This window comes from Pseudophryne corroboree, chromosome 9 (assembly GCF_028390025.1).
Source record: "Pseudophryne corroboree isolate aPseCor3 chromosome 9, aPseCor3.hap2, whole genome shotgun sequence".
Classification (NCBI taxonomy): Eukaryota; Metazoa; Chordata; class Amphibia; order Anura; family Myobatrachidae; genus Pseudophryne; species Pseudophryne corroboree.
The window spans coordinates 79225206-79242632 of NC_086452.1; the positions used below are offsets into that span (position 1 = coordinate 79225206).

The 17427-nt window shown below is 46.5% G+C and overlaps 1 protein-coding gene and 1 long non-coding RNA gene across 5 annotated transcripts in view; one reads left to right on the top strand and one right to left on the bottom strand.

The window, feature by feature from the left end:
- Window positions 1–10263, bottom strand: part of LOC134957572 (uncharacterized) — a 115213-nt gene extending 104950 nt beyond the window's left edge. The window contains exon 1 of the long non-coding RNA XR_010186668.1: window positions 10184–10263. This is a non-coding gene — a long non-coding RNA (uncharacterized LOC134957572). The remainder of the gene's footprint in view (window positions 1–10183) is intronic.
- FAF1 (Fas associated factor 1) overlaps window positions 1–17427 on the top strand; it is a 599080-nt gene that overhangs the window by 432574 nt on the left and 149079 nt on the right. For all 4 annotated transcript variants that reach the window (XM_063939564.1, XM_063939566.1, XM_063939563.1 and 1 more), the window contains one exon: window positions 2329–2424. In XM_063939564.1, the coding sequence (XP_063795634.1) occupies window positions 2329–2424 (96 nt within the window). The remainder of the gene's footprint in view (window positions 1–2328; window positions 2425–17427) is intronic.

The following is a 17427-nucleotide window of genomic DNA, read 5'->3' on the forward strand; positions in this document are numbered from 1 at the left end:
AGGAGTAAGAACTATACTCGTGGCTCCGGATTGGCCAAGAAGGATTTGGTACCCGGAACTTCAAGAGATGCTCACAGAGGACTCATGGCCTCTGCCGCTAAGAAGGGACTTGTTTCAGCAAGTACCATGTCTGTTCCAAGACTTACCGCGGCTGCGTTTGACGGCATGGCGGTTGAACGCCGGATCCTAAGGGAAAAAGGCATTCCGGAAGAGGTCATTCCTACCCTGGTCAAAGCCAGGAAGGAGGTGACCACACAACATTATCACCACATGTGGCGAAAATATGTTGCGTGGTGTGAGGCCAGGAAGGCCCCATGAAGAAATTTCAACTCGGTCGTTTCCTGCATTTCCTGCAAACAGGAGTGTCTATGGGCCTCAAATTGGGGTCCATTAAGGTTCAAATTTCGGCCCTGTCGATTTTCTTCCAGAAAGAATTGGCTTCAGTTCCTGAAGTCCAGAAGTTTGTCAAGGGAGTACTGCATATACAACCCCCTTTTGTGCCTCCAGTGGCACTGTGGGATCTCAACGTAGTTCTGGGATTCCTAAAATCACATTGGTTTAAACCGCTCAAATCTGTGGATTTGAAATATCTCACAGGGAAAGTGACCATGCTGTTGGCCCTGGCCTCGGCCAGGCGAGTGTCAGAATTGGCGGCGTTTGTCTCAAAAAAGCCCATATCTGATTGTCCATTCGGACAGGGCAGAGCTGCGGACTCATCCCCAGTTTCTCCCTAAGGTGGTGTCAGTGTTTCACCCGAACCAGCTTATTGTGGTACCTGCGGCTACTAGGGACTTGGAGGACTCCAAGTTGCTAGATGTTGTCAGGGCCCTGAAAATATAGTTTCCAGGACGGCTGGAGTCAGGAAAACTGACTTGCTGTTATCCTGTATGCACCCAACAAACTGGGTGCTCTTGCTTCTAAGCAGACGATTGCTAGTTGGATGTGTAGTACAATTCAGCTTGCACATTCTGTGGCAGGCCTGCCACAGCCAAAATATGTAAATGCCCATTCCACAAGGAAGGTGGGCTCATCTTGGGCGGCTGCCCGAGGGGTCTCGGCTTTACAACTTTGCCGAGCTGATACTTGGTCAGGGGCACACCCTGACTGAGGAGGACCTGGAGTTCTCTCATTCGGTGCTGCAGAGTCATCCGCACTCTCCCGCCCGTTTGGGAGCTTTGGTATAATCCCCATGGTCCTGACGGAGTCCCCAGCATCCACTTAGGACGTCAGAGAAAATAAGAATTTACTTACCGATAATTCTATTTCTCGTAGTCCGTAGTGGATGCTGGGCGCCCATCCCAAGTGCGGATTGTCTGCAATACTTGTACATAGTTATTGTTACAAAAATCGGGTTATTATTGTTGTGAGCCATCTTTTCAGATGCTCCGCTGTTATCATGCTGTTAACTGGGTTCAGATCACAGGTTGTACAGTGTGATTGGTGTGGCTGGTATGAGTCTTACCCGGGATTCAAAATCCTTCCTTATTGTGTACGCTCGTCCGGGCACAGTATCCTAACTGAGGCTTGGAGGAGGGTCATAGGGGGAGGAGCCAGTGCACACCACCTGATCCTAAAGCTTTTACTTTTGTGCCCTGTCTCCTGCGGAGCCGCTAAACCCCATGGTCCTGACGGAGTCCCCAGCATCCACTACGGACTACGAGAAATAGAATTATCGGTAAGTAAATTCTTATTTTTAAACCCTTTGTAGCACATACCTTCTTACAAAACATCAAGTTCTACAGTGTCTAAATTTGCTGTGATGTGTCTAAACGTTTACTATGGCACACTTTGTGTTGAAATATATTTAGAATACCACATTCAGCTTGTTTTAATAACATTTTTGGTAATTACTAGTGCATCAAACTGCTTCCTAAGTGTAATTTAACAAGCGGAAGTAACCTGTAAGTCAGTGTTACAGCTCCAACAGGTGGAGAAACCCAGGTGTAGAACATTGGTGTCTGTTCTTGTTTTCATTACGGTAGAAGATGATCTAGAACCCACAATAGAAGATATTGCTTATCTTATCATTTGGATACCCGCCAAAGAAGATTCTTGAACCCCACTTGTACCTGGATCCAAATATTGCTCACATAAATCCTAACCTCTAGTCCTAGCCATTAAACGGAGGTTGCTGCATTGCGGCGTGTTGTATCTGAATAATGGACAAACAGCTAAGTTGATAACATTGCTCTTCTTTTGAGATAATCTGTTATGACTGTTGTGTGCATTAATATCTGGTATACTCATTAAACATACTGCTATGTGATGCTTTGTCAGTCTAACCTTATATATATATATATAAAATTGTTTTTCCCTTCTATGACTTAGATGACGCTAGCATCTTCAGGACTGAACTTTCCATGTCACCGGCTAACAGTGGCCAGAAGAACATCCCCTGTTCAAACCAGGGAACAGTCAGAAGAGGTAATACCACAGTCAGAAAACCTTACCAAATAGGCCCTTCTCTAGTTTTACGATGGCTCAGCCACATCAGATGCTCAAGATATCCCATTGAGAGTGATCTTGTTTCTGTTTGCAGTATTCAGCATTAACACTTTTAGTGAACGATGCAGAGGTATAATTAAATATCCCATTGAGGGGTCTATTCATGAAGCAGTGAAAAGAGTGGAGACGTGAGCCAGCGGAGAAGTTGCCCATGGCAACCAATCAGCATTGAAGTAACATTTATAAAATTATACAGTGCAGCTATTTGGTCGCCATGGGCAACTACTCCACTGGCTCATTTCTCCACACTTTTCACTGCTTCATGAATAGACCCCTTAGTGTCTTTAGCATGCCGTTACTCCCTTCTCTCGCTCCTGAATCATGTGTGAGTGCAGACCATGTACCCCCTTCTGTAAAATATAAGGATAAGTTGTGTTACTTATCCTGGGGGTTTTTTATCAAAGCTCGGAGCATGATAAAATTGTTAAAGTACTAGCTAATCCGCTTCGAGCTTACATTTTTCAGGCTGTGGGGCAGATGTATTAAGCCTGGAGAAGTGATAAAGCAGTGATAAGTGGAAGGTGATAACGCACCAGCCAATCATTATGGGTTTGAAAAATGACAGGAGATGATTGACTGGTGCATTATCACCTTCCACTTATCACTTCTCCAGGCTTAATACATCTGCCCTGTGTTTGAAAATAACAGTTACGGCGGAATGTAATGCCACCCGAGTCAGGTTAGTTTTGGGCAACCTCTACAATTCTATAAATCTGCACATTAGTAAATATGTCCCTATATCTGTATACACTTCAGAATTCATCAGGCTGCTTCTGTCTTCTGCACATTATCAATAAACATTAGTGGCCCAGTGTCATTGGAAGCCATTCAGGAACATGCCAACATACTGCCTCCACCGTGTTTTACAGAAGATACGGTATGCTTCCGATTATAAGCCATTGCAAGCCTTCACCATACTGTTTTCTTCCCATCATTCTGTTAAAGGTTGATATTATAGAATATATTCTATTCGTGACGGTTATGAATGGTTTGCACATTGTTGTGAACCCTCTGTGGGGCAGATGTATTAACCTGGAGAAGGCATAAGGAAGTGATAAACCAGTGATATGTGCAAGGTGATAAAGGCACCAGCCAATCAGCTCCAATATGTAAATTAACAGTTAGGATCTGATTGGCTGGTGCCTTTATCACCTTGCACATATCACTGGTTTATCACTTCCTTATGCCTTCTCCAGGTTAATACATCTGCCCCTGTATTTGCTCTCGTAAAGTCTTCTCTTTTATGATAGTCTTGGATAATGATATGCCTACCTCATGGCAGTGGTGCAAGTAGAAATATTTTTCTTAGTGGTACTGAGTGTGCCGAAAATAGGCATGGTCACATGTCATGATGGGGCATGACCACATTACACTAGGGGGATGGCTACATTACATTAGCATAGTCCTTTTCCTTTGCACTCTGGAGTCAAGGCTAGAAATATATAGTAATGCCCCTAATTTAATAAAATTAAACATAGTAATGCCCCTATTATAACAGGAATATATACTGTAGTAGTGCCCGTGTATAATAGAAATACATAGTAGTGCCCCACATTACAATAGAAATGTATAGTAATACCCCCATAATAATAGACATATACAGTAGTGTCCACATTACAATATGAATGTATAGTAATACCACAATAATAATAGACATATATAGTAGTGTCCCACATTACAATGGAAATATATAGTATTGCCCCATAATAATAGAAATATATAGTATTTTCTCCTTCGTCCTAGAGGATGCTGGGGACTCCAAAAGGACCATGGGGTATAGACGGGATCCGCAGGAGACATGGGCACTTTAAGACTTTAAATGGGTGTGAACTGGCTCCTCCCTCTATGCCCCTCCTCCAGACCTCAGTTAGATTCTGTGCCCAGAGAGACTGGACACACACTAGGGGAGCTCTCCTGAGTTTCTCTAGAAAATACTTTTTTTACGTTTATTATTTTCAGGGAGCACTGCTGGCAACAGGCTCCCTGCTTCGTGGGACTGAGGGGAGAGTAGCAGACCTACTTCTGTGAGTTAAAGGCTCTGCTTCTTAGGCTACTGGACACCATTAGCTCCAGAGGGTCTGATCACTTGGTATAGCCTAGCTGCTCGTTCCCGGAGCCGCACCGTCGTCCCCCTCACAGAACCAGAAGAAAGAAGCCGGGTGAGTAACCGAAGTACAGAAGACTTCAGTAAAGATGGCAGAAGACTTCAGTCGGAGGTACCGCGCAGCGGTCGCGCTGAGTGCCAATGCTCCCACACACCAGCGGCACTACTTGGGCGCAGGGGGGGGGGGGGCGCCCTGGGCAGCAATTAGACCTCAAATCAGCCTGGCAACAGTACATACAGTCCATAGACACTGTATAAAAACCCCCACCAGTATAAAAAATATCGGGACATAAGCACGCCGTTACGGGGGCGGGGCTTGGTCCTCCCAGCTCTAATCAGCGCCATTTTATCTCCACAGTGAGCTGCAGAGACACTGGTCCTGGCCTCCTACACTTCTGTGACAAGTAACAGGGTGCTAAACGAGTGGGGGGGGGGGGGGGGGGGGAGCACAGCAAAATTGGTGTTGATTATTATTAAAAGCGCTGTCAGGTCGGGGGCATTATATATTTATATGTGCTTTCAGACTGGGATAGGCGCTGGTTGTGAGCTGGCAAACTCCCTCTGTGTTTCTCGAATAGGCCTTATTGTGGGTCTGTCCCCTATAGCCCAGTGTGATAGTGGTGTCGGTACGAGTTTGTCGACATGTCTGAGGCTGAAGGCTCTTCCCAGGAGGAGGCTGGTGTAGAGACAGAACAGTGTGGGGGAGTGAATCTGTCGGCACCGCCGACTGCTGATTGGGTAAATATGTTGAGTGCCTTGAATGCAAAAAACGTCCGTTTACCCAAATAGCTGATACTGATACCGACACGGATTCAGATTCCAGTGTCGACTATGGTGATGCCAGGTTGAATCTTAAACTGGCTAAGAGCATTCAGTACATGATTGTGGCAATAAGAGAAGTGTTACATATCACGGAAGACCCTGCTGTTCCTGAGACAAGGGTCTGTATGTTTAAAGGAAAGAAACCTCCGGTAACGTTTCCTCCCTCTCATGAACTGAACACTCTTTTTGAAAAGGCTTGGGAAATTCCTGACAAAAAGTTACTGATTCCCAAGAGAATTATTATGACATACCCGTTTCCCTCTGAGGATAGGAAAAAGTGGCAGTCGACCCCCAACGTGGACAAGGCTCTAGCACGGCTGTCCAAGAAGGTGGCGCTTCCGTCCCCTGACACGGCGGCCCTAAAGGATCCTGCGGATCGTAAGCAGGAAACTACTTTGAAATCTATTTATGTCACTACGGGTACACTGCTCATACCTGCAGTGACATCGGCATGGGTGAGTAGTGCTATTGAAAAGTGGGCAGATAACTTATTATCTGACTTAGACACCCTGGATAGGGATAGCGTTCTTTTGACGCTGGGTCATATCAGGGACGCTGCAGTCTATCTAAGGGAGGCTGCAAGAGATATTGGCCTCTTGGGATCAAGGGCCAATGCCATGGCAATCTCGGCTAGGAGAGCATTATAGACTCATCAATGGAATGGTGATGCTGACTCTAAGAGGGCTATGGAGGCTCTGCCATATAAAGGTGGTGTTTTGTTTGGTGAGGGCCTCGCGGACCTGGTATCTACAGCTACCGCGTGTAAGTCATCTTTTCTACCGTATGTCCCTGCACAACAAAAGAAGACACCTCCTTATCAGATGCAGTCCTTTCGGTCTAATAAATTCAAAAAAGGATGAGGGTCCTCTTTCCTTGCTGCTAGAGGGAGGGGAAGGGGTAAAAAGTCGCCGGCTGGGGCAAGCTCCCAAGAGCAGAAGCCCTCCCCGGCCGCTGCCAAATCCACATGACGCTGGGGCTTCGCTGCTGGAGTCCGCACCGGTGGGGGCACGTCTTCAACTCTTCAGTCAGGTCTGGGCTTGTTCGGCCCTGGATCCGTGGGTGCTAGAAATAGTGGTCCAAGGGTACAAACTGGAGTTTCAAGACGTACCCCCTCACCGATTTTTCAAATCGGCCTTACCAGCTTCTCTTCCGGAAAGGGAAGTAGTATGCTCTGCGATACAAAAGCTGTGTCTGCAGAAAGTTGTTGTCATGGTCCCCCCGTCACAGCGGGGAGAAGGGTTTTATTCAAGCCTGTTCGTGGTCCCGAAACCGGACGGCTCGGTCAGACCGATTATGAACCTAAAATCCCTCAATTTCTTTCTAAAACAATTCAAATTCAAGATGGAATCTCTCCGAGCAGTGATCTCCAGTCTGGAAGGGGGGGGGGTTTATGGCGTCAGTCGACATAAAAGATGCCTACTTACATGTCCCAATATTTCCTCCACATCAGGCTTACCTGAGGTTTGCTGTTCAGGATTGTCGTTACCAATTTCAGACGTTGCTGTTTGGTATTTCCACGGCTCCAAGGATTTTCACCAAAGTATTGGCGGAAATGATGGTGCTCCTGCGCAAGCAGGGTGTCACAATTATCCCGTACTTGGACGATCTCTTGATAAAGGCGAGATTAAAGGAGCAGTTACTAAGAAACGTTGCGCTCTCCCTGACAGTCCTGCAACAACATGGTTGGCTCCTAAATTTGTCAAAGTCACAGTTAGTTCCGACAACGCGGCTGTCATTCTTGGGCATGATCCTGGACACGGAACTGCAGAGAGTCTTTCTCCCTGTAGAAAAAGCTCTGGAAATCCAGTACATGGTCAAGGAGATTCTGAAACCGGCAAGTGTGTCGATTCATCAATGCACGCGGGTGCTGGGGAAGATGGTGGCAGCATACGAAGCCATTCCGTTTGGCAGGTTCCATGCCAGGGTGTTTCAGTGGGACCTGTTGGACAAGTGGTCCGGGTCTCACCTGCACATGCACCGGAAAATAAGCCTATCTTCCAGGACCGGAGTATCTCTCCTGTGGTGGCTCCACAGTTCGCACCTCTTGGAGGAACGCAGGTTCGGGATCCTGGACTGGGTCCTGGTGACTACGGATGCAAGTCTCCGAGGCTGGGGAGCAGTCACACGGGGGAAATTTCCAGGGAAAATGGCAAGCCAGGAAGCTTGTCTGCACATAAACATTCTGGAATTAAGGGCCATCTACAACGGCCTTCTACAAGCGGAACATCTTCTTCGCGGTCTGCCCGTCCTGATTCAGTCGGACAACATTACAGCAGTGGTGTACATAAACCGCCAGGGTGGAACAAAGAGCAGAGCAGCGATGGCGGAAGCCACAAAAGTTCTCCGGAAAAACATGCAAACGCTTTGTCAGCGGTCTTCATTCCGGGCGTGGACAACTGGGAAGCAGACTTCCTCAGCAGACACGATCTTCATCCAGGAGAGTGGGGTCTGCATCAAGAGGTCTTTGCAGAAGTGACAAGTCATTGGGGAATTCCTCAAATAGACATGATGGCGTCTCGCCTCAACAAGAAGCTTCAGAGATATTGTTCCAGGTCGAGGGACCCTCAAGCCTGTGCAGTGGACGCCCTGGTGACACCGTGGGTGTTTCAGTCGGTATATATGTTCCCTCCACTTCGACTCATTCCAAAGGTGATAAGAATCATAAGAACAACAAGGGTTCAGGCGATACTCATTGTTCCAGATTGGCCACGGAGGGCCTGGTATCCGGATCTTCAGGTATTACTCATAGGAGATCCATGGCCTCTTCCTCTAAGAGAGGACCTATTACAGCAAGGACCGTGCGTGTTCCAAGACTTACCGCGGTTGCGTTTGACGGCGTGGCGGTTGAAAGCCAAATCCTAGCTCGGAAGGGTATTCCCGGTGAAGTCATCCCCACTCTGCTTAAAGCTAGAAAGGAAGTAACTGCGAAGCATTATCACCGTATTTGGAGAAAATATGTGTCTTGGTGTGAGTCCTAGAAGGCTCCTACGGATGAATTTCAGCTGGGTCGTTTTCTCCATTTTTTGCAAGCAGGTGTGGATGCGGGCCTAAAGTTAGGCTCCATTAAAGTGCAGATTTCGACCTTATCGATTTTCTTTCAAAGAGAATTGGCCGCCCTTCCAGTGGTTCAGACTTTCGTGAAGGCAGTGCTGCACATCCAACCTCCATTTGTGCCCCCGGTGGCACCATGAGACCATAACGTGGTGTTGCAGTTTCTTATGTCACACTGGTTTGAACCTTTACGAAAGGTTGAGTTGAAATTTCTCACTTGGAAAGTGGTCATGCTTTTTTGGCCTTGGCGTCCGCACGGCGGGTGTTGGAGTTAGCGGCTTTGTCTCACAAGAGCCCCTATTTGATCTTCCATGAGGATAGAGCGGAATTGAGAACTCGTCAACAATTTCTGCCGAAGGTGGTTTCTTCGTTTCACATAAACCAATCTATTGTGGTGCCTGTGGCTACTGAAGCCTTGGCTGTTTCAAAGTTTCTCGATGTGGTCAGAGCTTTGAAAATGTATGTAGCCAGAACGGCTCGTATTAGGAAAACAGAAGCTCTGTTTATCCTGTATGCTCCCAACAAAATTGGGGCTCCTCCTTCTAAGCAGACTATTGCGCGCTGGATCTGTGATACGATTCGGCATGCTCATTCTACAGCAGGATTGCCATTACCGGATTCGGTGAAGGTCCACTCTACCAGAAAAGTGGGTTCATCTTGGGCGGCTGCCCGAGGCGTCTCGGCGGTTCAACTTTGCCGAGCAGCTACTTGGTCGGGTTCAAACACCTTTGCTAAGTTCTACAAGTTTGATACCCTGGCTGGTGAGGACCTCATGTTTGCTCAATCGGTGCTGCAGAGTCATCCGCACTCTCCCGCCCGGTCTGGAGCTTTGGTATAAACCCCATGGTCCTTTTGGAGCCCCCAGCATCCTCTAGGACGAAAGAGAAAATAGGATTTTAATACCTACCGCTAAATCCTTTTCTCTTAGTCCGTAGAGGATGCTGGGCGCCCGTCCCAGTGCGGACTGTATCTGCAGTACTTGTTCATAGTTATTGCTTTTGTTACACAAAGGTTGTGTTTTTGGCTTCGATCAGCCTGTTGCTGATTTTTTTGGTTCATGCTGTCAACTGGTTTTGGTTCAATGCCATGTTGTACGGTGTGTTGTGGTGTGAGCTGGTATGTATCTCACCCTCGGTTAACAAAAATCCTTTTCCTCAAAATGTCCATCTCCCTGGGCACAGTTCCTATAACTGAGGTCTGGAGGAGGGGCATAGAGGGAGGAGCCAGTTCACACCCATTTAAAGTCTTAAAGTGTCCATGTCTCCTGCGGATCCCGTCTATACCCCATGGTCCTTTTGGAGTCCCCAGCATCCTCTACGGACTAAGAGAAAAGGATTTACCGGTAGGTATTAAAATCCTATTTTTCCATATTTACAATAGAAATACATAGTAGTGTCCACATTACAATAGAAATATATAGTAATGCCCCATAATAATATATATGTGTGTGTGTGTGTGTGTGTGTGTGTGTGTGTGTGTGTGTGTGTGTGTGTGTGTGTGTGTATATACACACACACACACACACACACACACACATATTGTTTGGAGGGAGGCGGCACTCTGGAGACTGTAAACAGGCATATCTCACCAAACAACAGTGTTTATTCTGTCAACGTTTCGGGGCTCCAGCCCCTTCCTCAGGACATAACACACATCAAAACAGTGCACATATTTATAGTAACAAACATAAGTGTAACTTACCCCCCTCCTTGTGACCCTTCTCAGCATTTCTTCCATGGCCTCTGCATGCCAGACTCCCTGTGCAGGGCACTTCCGGTCACATGACCTCCATGAACCTGGAAGTGATGTCATCCAGCAGGCAGTTGCCATGGGAACGGCTGTAATACAGCAAAAGCATGTGCTTGTTAAACAAAAAATAAACCAGTACATCTAGCGCAGCACACAAAACACACCAAGAGCGCTATAACAATAAATAGCAGTACAAAAGTGACATAGTGCATATACGATATAGTATAAAGCATTCTAATAAGCATATAAAAACAAAACCCTCTAGAGATCTCCAGGACATATCCAGTTCGTCAATATTACATAAATATTACATATTTTCCATCTTACAATAGAAATACATAGTAGTGTCCACATTACAATAGAAATATATAGTAATGCCCCATAATAATAGCTATATATATAGTAATGCCCCATAATAGAAGTATATAGTAGTGTCCACATTTTATTAGAAATGAATGACCCCAACACAGTGAAGCCAGAGACACGCCCAGCCTGTGGGGAACAAAAGCCACTCCGCGCCGATGTGTCACTTGAGCCGAAGTGAAGGGAAACAGCTGGACACTGCGGAAAAATGCACCCAGCCCAGTCCCCAGGCTCCTCTCTTCATGCCAGCCATGGCCGCCAGGAGAGGAAGCGTGATGTGATTTCATGATGTCACGGTCGCGCTGCATGTAGCCCTGATAAAGTGGGAGGCGCTGTCATGCTGCTGACCACAATGGTCTTGTTGCTCGGTGCATTATAATTGCGGAAATGGCAGTCACGGGTGCAAAGTGTGCAGTGGGTGTTTACTGATGCCAAATTCTTAAGGGTACTCCGTACCTGAGCGTACCTGTATACTTGAACCACTACCTCCTGGTGAGTATTCTTCACTTGGCTGGATGTTGTGAAGGTGTTTTTTCTTTACAGTGGAAAGAATTCTGCGATCATCCACCACTTTTGTCTTCCATGCAGGTTTAGGCCTTTTTGTGTTGCCAAGCTCACCAGTGACTATCCAAATATCCATATATAATTATTTTATTTTTTACTTTAAAACCATATTCATTATATACCTGTAACTTAAGTATGTTTTGGTAAACTGCTAAAATGACAGATAATTAGAGGTATCCTATAACCCACTGCACATTACCACGGGTAATAATATCGCCCAAGGCTATCTTATTAGCCCCGATAAGCCGTCACGAGCTGTGGCTTATCGGGGATTTTGTGTGCTGCAGCGGGTACGGGCTCCGGACAGCTCCTGGTGCAGCACTCCACCTCTGGCCATCCTCCGGTCACATGACCGCTCCCCCGTCATGTGACCACTGTCGGGTGTGGGAAAAGAGAGGGAAGGGATGCAAGTTACGGCGCTGCCCTGGCTTACCCGCCGGGGGTCATAGCACCGAGTGCTGGCTTCCGGGCCACGGTGCCCTCCCTGCAGTCCCAGACTGCTGCTGCAGCGGGCATGGGACACTGCAGGTCGCCACTGTTATCGGGGATTTTGGTTCACCTGCCTCAGGCAGGTAAAACCAATCTCCGGAAACAGCCCCGTTTTCAAGTGAAAACTGGGCTGTTTCTCTTGAAATCACACAGGTTTCACTGAACCTGTGTGTTTTCGGGAGACAGGGCTTTTTTTTTTACATGCGATCTAATAGGATAGCCTGTAAAAATAAAAAAAAATCTGTGAAAAATCGCGAAAAACGGACCGTGGTTAATAGGATACCGCCCATTGTGTCAATGTTGTCACGCTCGGCGTAAGTTGGGGTTCCGACAACCGAGTTTTGGCTGAAGGGACAGCTACCTGTGAGGAGAGTAAACGAGGTGGCTGAATGTAATTCCTCCTCATGGGGTGGAAGCCTAACTAAGTGTTAACGTTGGCCAGAGGGCGTAAAGAAAAGGAGGACTTCGTAGAAAGATAACTGTAGTTTTAATGAATAATCAGGCTGTACACGAATATTGGAGCAATTGAAGAAACTGGAGGAATTAGATTCTATGGTTAAATGACTTGAAGAGTGAAGCTGCAGAACTCCGGTAAAGAAGAACTGAAGACTGTGGTTTGTAATTGAAAGACTAGGCTGAAGAACTTGGACTTTGAAGAAATGAAGACGTCTGCGGGAACCACTGTTAGCACCCTGGAGCTCCTCTACGACCTGGAACCCCGTGAGCGCTTACACGAGTGGCAACGGACTTAGACAGCAGGACTGCAGCAGCGTTTAGGTAACCGATGGATGAGAGCAACCAGGACCAGGGAACCAGAAGTAACCTGGGAGCACAGAGCTGGAGAACCTTTCACAAGGAGGGAACATGAAGCACTGGCACTCTCCCTCTGAGCCAGATCCCTATTGTAAGGGGAGAACACGCATGATTGGATGGACACAGATTGGGAACTTCATTGGTGTCTCCAACATGGCTGCCCCCAGCACAGGAGACATACTTAGCTGTTCGCACACAGCTTTAGCCAGCTTCTGTCTCTGACACACTGTACTGTGTCACCACTAGAGGACCTTATCGCAGTGATCCCCGCCGCAGCGCCCGGCTCTCCAGACCCTCGGCTCTTGGCAGCCGCACATCCGTCCAGAAGGACCCGCCGCCAGCAGCTCCCTGCCGCCGCAGCCGTGCCAACCAGGCTCCGGAGTCACAGTACCTCCCCTTTTTAGGGTGGGCTCTGAACACCCTTGTGCTTTCATCGGATTCTTGGTATGAAAGGCCCGGACTAATCTTGGAGCATGGACGTCCTCTATAGAAACCCAGGACCTTTCCACCGGTCCATATCCCTGCCAATCAAAGATATCGGAGACGACCATATCTTTTTTACGATAGTCAAGGATCCTATGAACTTCAAATTCTTCTCCCTGAGCAGCTTGCACCTTGGGAGGTCTAGGGAGCGCAGCCCGAAAACGGTTCAGTATGAGAGGCTTCAGTAAGGAGATGTGAAATGCATTTGGGATCTTCAAGAATGAAGGCAATGTCACTTTGTATGCTACTGGATTCAATACTTTTTCAATAGGATATGGTCCAATGAATCTGGGAGCATATTTCTTGGAAGGGACCTTGAGTCTTAAGTTTCGAGTAGAAATCCAGACTTGATCACCCACTTTGAGACTAGGGACAGCCTTCCGTTTCCGATCTGCAAAAAACTTGTATTTATTGGACGTTTTAAGCAGAGCCTCATGAACTTGTTTCCACATCTTAGTGAAGTGCTGAAGGGCTAACTCTGCAGCAGGTACTTCGAGAGCTGGGAGAGATTGGAAAGCAGGAACACGTGGACGAAGTCCATAATTCACATAAAAGGGTGTGGAATGAGTAGCGGAATAGTAGAGATTATTGTGAGCAAATTCAGCAAATGGAAGATAGTCCAGCCAATCGTCCTGAGAAGAAGACATGAAGAGTCGTAGGAAAGTCTCTAAGCCTTGGTTCACTCTCTCAGTCTGGCCATCCGTTTGGGGATGGTATGCAGAAGAGAAACTTAATTCCATTCCAAGAGCTGAACTCAGTGCTCTCCAGAATTAACCACAAACTGAGGCCCTCGATCTGAAACTATCTCTTGTGGAAGTCCATGTAACCGGAAGATGTCTGATATGAACATTTTTGATAGTTGTGGAGCGGTTGGAAGACCTGTGAGTGGGACAAAGTGCGCCATTTTGGAAAATCGTTCCACAGTGACCCAAATGGAGTTTCGTCCTCTGGAGACAGGTACGTCAGTTATAAAGTCTATGGAGATGTGTGTCCAGGGTTTTTGTGGAACCGATAGCGGATGAGGAAGACCCGATGGTGATCCTCTTGGACTTTTATGTTGGGCGCACTTTGGGCAGGCAGCTATGAATTCCAAAACATCCGTCTTCAGATGAGGCCACCAATAGGAGCATTGGATGAACTTAAGAGTCTTGAGGCTACCTGCGTGCCCCATACACGGGGAGGTATGAGCCCACGTGAGCAGTTTTTTCCTGAGTTCTGGTGCAACTCAGGTTTTTCCCGGTGGCGGAAGCGGAGTTGTATGAGTTGCAGCAAAGGAGGCAGGATCTAGGATGACTTGTCTGTCCGGAAGATCTGTGGACTCATCGGAATTCAATGAACGAGAGAGCGCATCTGCTTTCCGATTAAGAGACCCTGGACGATAATTGAGCTTGAAAGAAAAACGTGAGAAGAACAGTGCCCATCTGGCTTGCCGTGGAATTAAACATCGGGTGGTCTGACAATATAAAAGATTTTTGTGATATGTGGTTACTGAGATTGGGTGCTGAGCTCCTTCCAGTAAGTTGGGGGAAGAGAGATGCAGATGCACACTCTTAGCACTAAGAACACTGATAATAAAAATAATTTAAATAAACCCTCACAATTAACATGGAGTATAATTGAAGTTCTTAGCACACATTTGCGCAAATATGCGGGCCCAGGATCTCATCTCGGTACCTAATGGCAGTCAGGCTACCTCTGGCGAGCACATGGGGGGCTGTGCGGCCCCCCAAAGAAATGCCACCCCACACCATTACTGACCCACTGCCAGACCGGTTATGCTGGAGGATGTTGCAGGCAGCAGAACATTCCCCTTGGCGTCTCCAGACTCTGTCACGTCTGTCACATGTGCTCAGTGAGAACCTGCTTTCATCTGTGAAGAGCACAGGGCGCCAGTGGCGAATTTGCCAATCTTGGTGTTCTCTGGCAAATCCCAAACGTCCTGCACGGTGTTGGGCTGTAAGCACAACCCCCACCTGTGGGCGTCGGGCCCTCATACCACCCTCATGGAGTCTGTTTCTGATCGTTTGAGTAGACACATGCACATTTGTGGCTTGCTGGAGGTCATTTTGCAGGGCTCTGGCAGTGCTCCTCCTGTTCCTCCTTGCACAAAGGCGGAGGTAGCGGTCCTGCTGCTGGGTTGTTGCCCTCCTACGGCCTCCTCCACGTCTCCTGATGTACTGGCTTGTCTCCTGGTAGCGCCTCCATGCTCTGGACACTACGCTGACAGACACAGCAAACCACCTTGCCACAGCTCGCATTGATGTGCCATCCTGGATGAGCTGCACTACCTGAGCCACTTGTGTGGGTTGTAGGGAGGTCATACAGGCACGTGGAGGCCACACACACTACTGAGCCTCATTTTGACTTGTTTTAAGGACATTACATCAAAGTTGGATCAGCCTGTAGTGTGTTTTTCCACTTTACTTTTGAGGGTGACTCCAAATCCAGACCTCCATGGGTTAATAAATTTAATTTCCATTGATAATTTTTGTGTGATTTTGTTGTCAACACATTCAACTATGTAAAGAACAAAGTATTTAATAAGAATATTTCATTAATTGAGATCTAGGATGTGTTATTTTAGTGTTCCCTTTATTTTTTTGAGCAGTGTGTGTGTGTGTATATATATATATATATATATATGCAGCAATATACAGGAAGCGGCACTCAGAGACGTAGTAAATCGTGAAAAAATAAAGCAAAGCTTTAATGTATCATCTCATCAACGTTTCGGGGTTGTCCCCCTTCATCAGGATGTTCCTGATGAAGGGGGACAACCCCGAAACGTTGATGAGATGATACATTAAAGCTTTGCTTTATTTTTTCACGATTTACTACGTCTCTGAGTGCCGCTTCCTGTATATTGCTGCATGTGCAGGGGTGCTTACCCCTTAAAGAAGGCACCAGAGCATCTACAATTATCTTTGATTGGAGTGCCGGATCCTTTGCATGGATATATATATATATATATATATATATATATATATATATATATATAATACAGGATCGTTACCACAAATCTGGTGAGTGCCACCTCTATTTTTCCCCCGCACAGAACCAAGCAAATGGTTCAGGAAAATAGCTTTTCTATATAAAAATCCACGGGGGGCACCCCGGTACTTATACGTTTGTCCAGAGTGCCAGACTAATGGTGTGCATATGTGTGTGTGTGTGTGTGTGTGTGTGTGTGTGTGTGTGTATATGTATATATATATATATATACATATAACACACACACACAGATGTATATAGATATTTATATGTTTCTTCTCTAATCTATAAAACCCGAATCCCCATCCCCATTTAATTTCTGTGTAACATTATGTAGCAGAGCGGACGTGTCACGCACACTGCTGTACACTTACTCATCTTACAATGGAATGATCTGAGCGTCCATTTACTGCAAGGCGCTTTAGATTCATTCTGGCTTGAATAACATTGCTCCCGTTGTGTTACCTTTTGTAAATAACAGGAAATAACCTGGCTAGTTTATCTGCAGATTATTTCTGTTTTGTAAATGAGCACTGTAATTTTTATCCTATTACTTGGCATTCTTCACTACTTAAATAGGAATTAGCATTGTCACAGTGAACATTATTCATTCAGTCACACATTAGCCTAAGACGTTGTGAAGCAAGATGAAATTTAAGACCTATTTGTTTTTTAAATATTTAACCTGTGAAACCTATTATTGTACTTTTAGTGCTATAATTTCTAAAGCTCTAACAAAAAAATAATAATAGTTTAACGGAAATGATCACAGTGAATCTTTAACCTGCTCCTTTGGCAGTGGTGTAGCACTACGAGTTTGGGTAGTGAACTGTGTATTACTGAGTATAACTGGCTGTTACATCGTTTCTGGGTAAGACCGGGCATACATAGTCAGATAGCGCGCCTAACAGACTTTTTTTTTATCTGATGGCCTGACAACCATCAGATATCATGGGCAAGCACTGGTATGGGACTCGGGGTCGACACACATTAGGTCAATACCTACAGGTCAACAGTGATTAGGTTGACACCTGAAATAGGTCGACAAGGCCATTAGATCGACATGGAAAAAGGTAGGCATGGGGTTTTTATGTTTTTGGTGTCATTTGCTTCATAAAGTGAACCCCAATTAGTGCACCGCGTCCCCTCGCATGGCTCGCTTCGAGCAAGGTTACTATTCCTAGTTGTAGTCCACGTGGAGCGTAAAGTATGGAAAAGTGAAAAACTCATGTCTACCTTTTTCCATGTCGACCTAATGGCAGTATCGACCTAATTCATGTGTCTACCTACTCAATGTCGACCAATAGGTGTCGACCTAGACAGTGTTGACCTAGAGTCTGGATACCGGCATGCACTGTGAGATATCTCGCTGTGTATGGCCACACGGTACCTTCCCTGGGGAAAGACACTTCCTCGTTCCTCCACATTTGAAGAACAGGGGAATTGTCAGTCGGTTGGCAGCGGCAGTATATGCGGTGCCGAGTGCCGCTGAC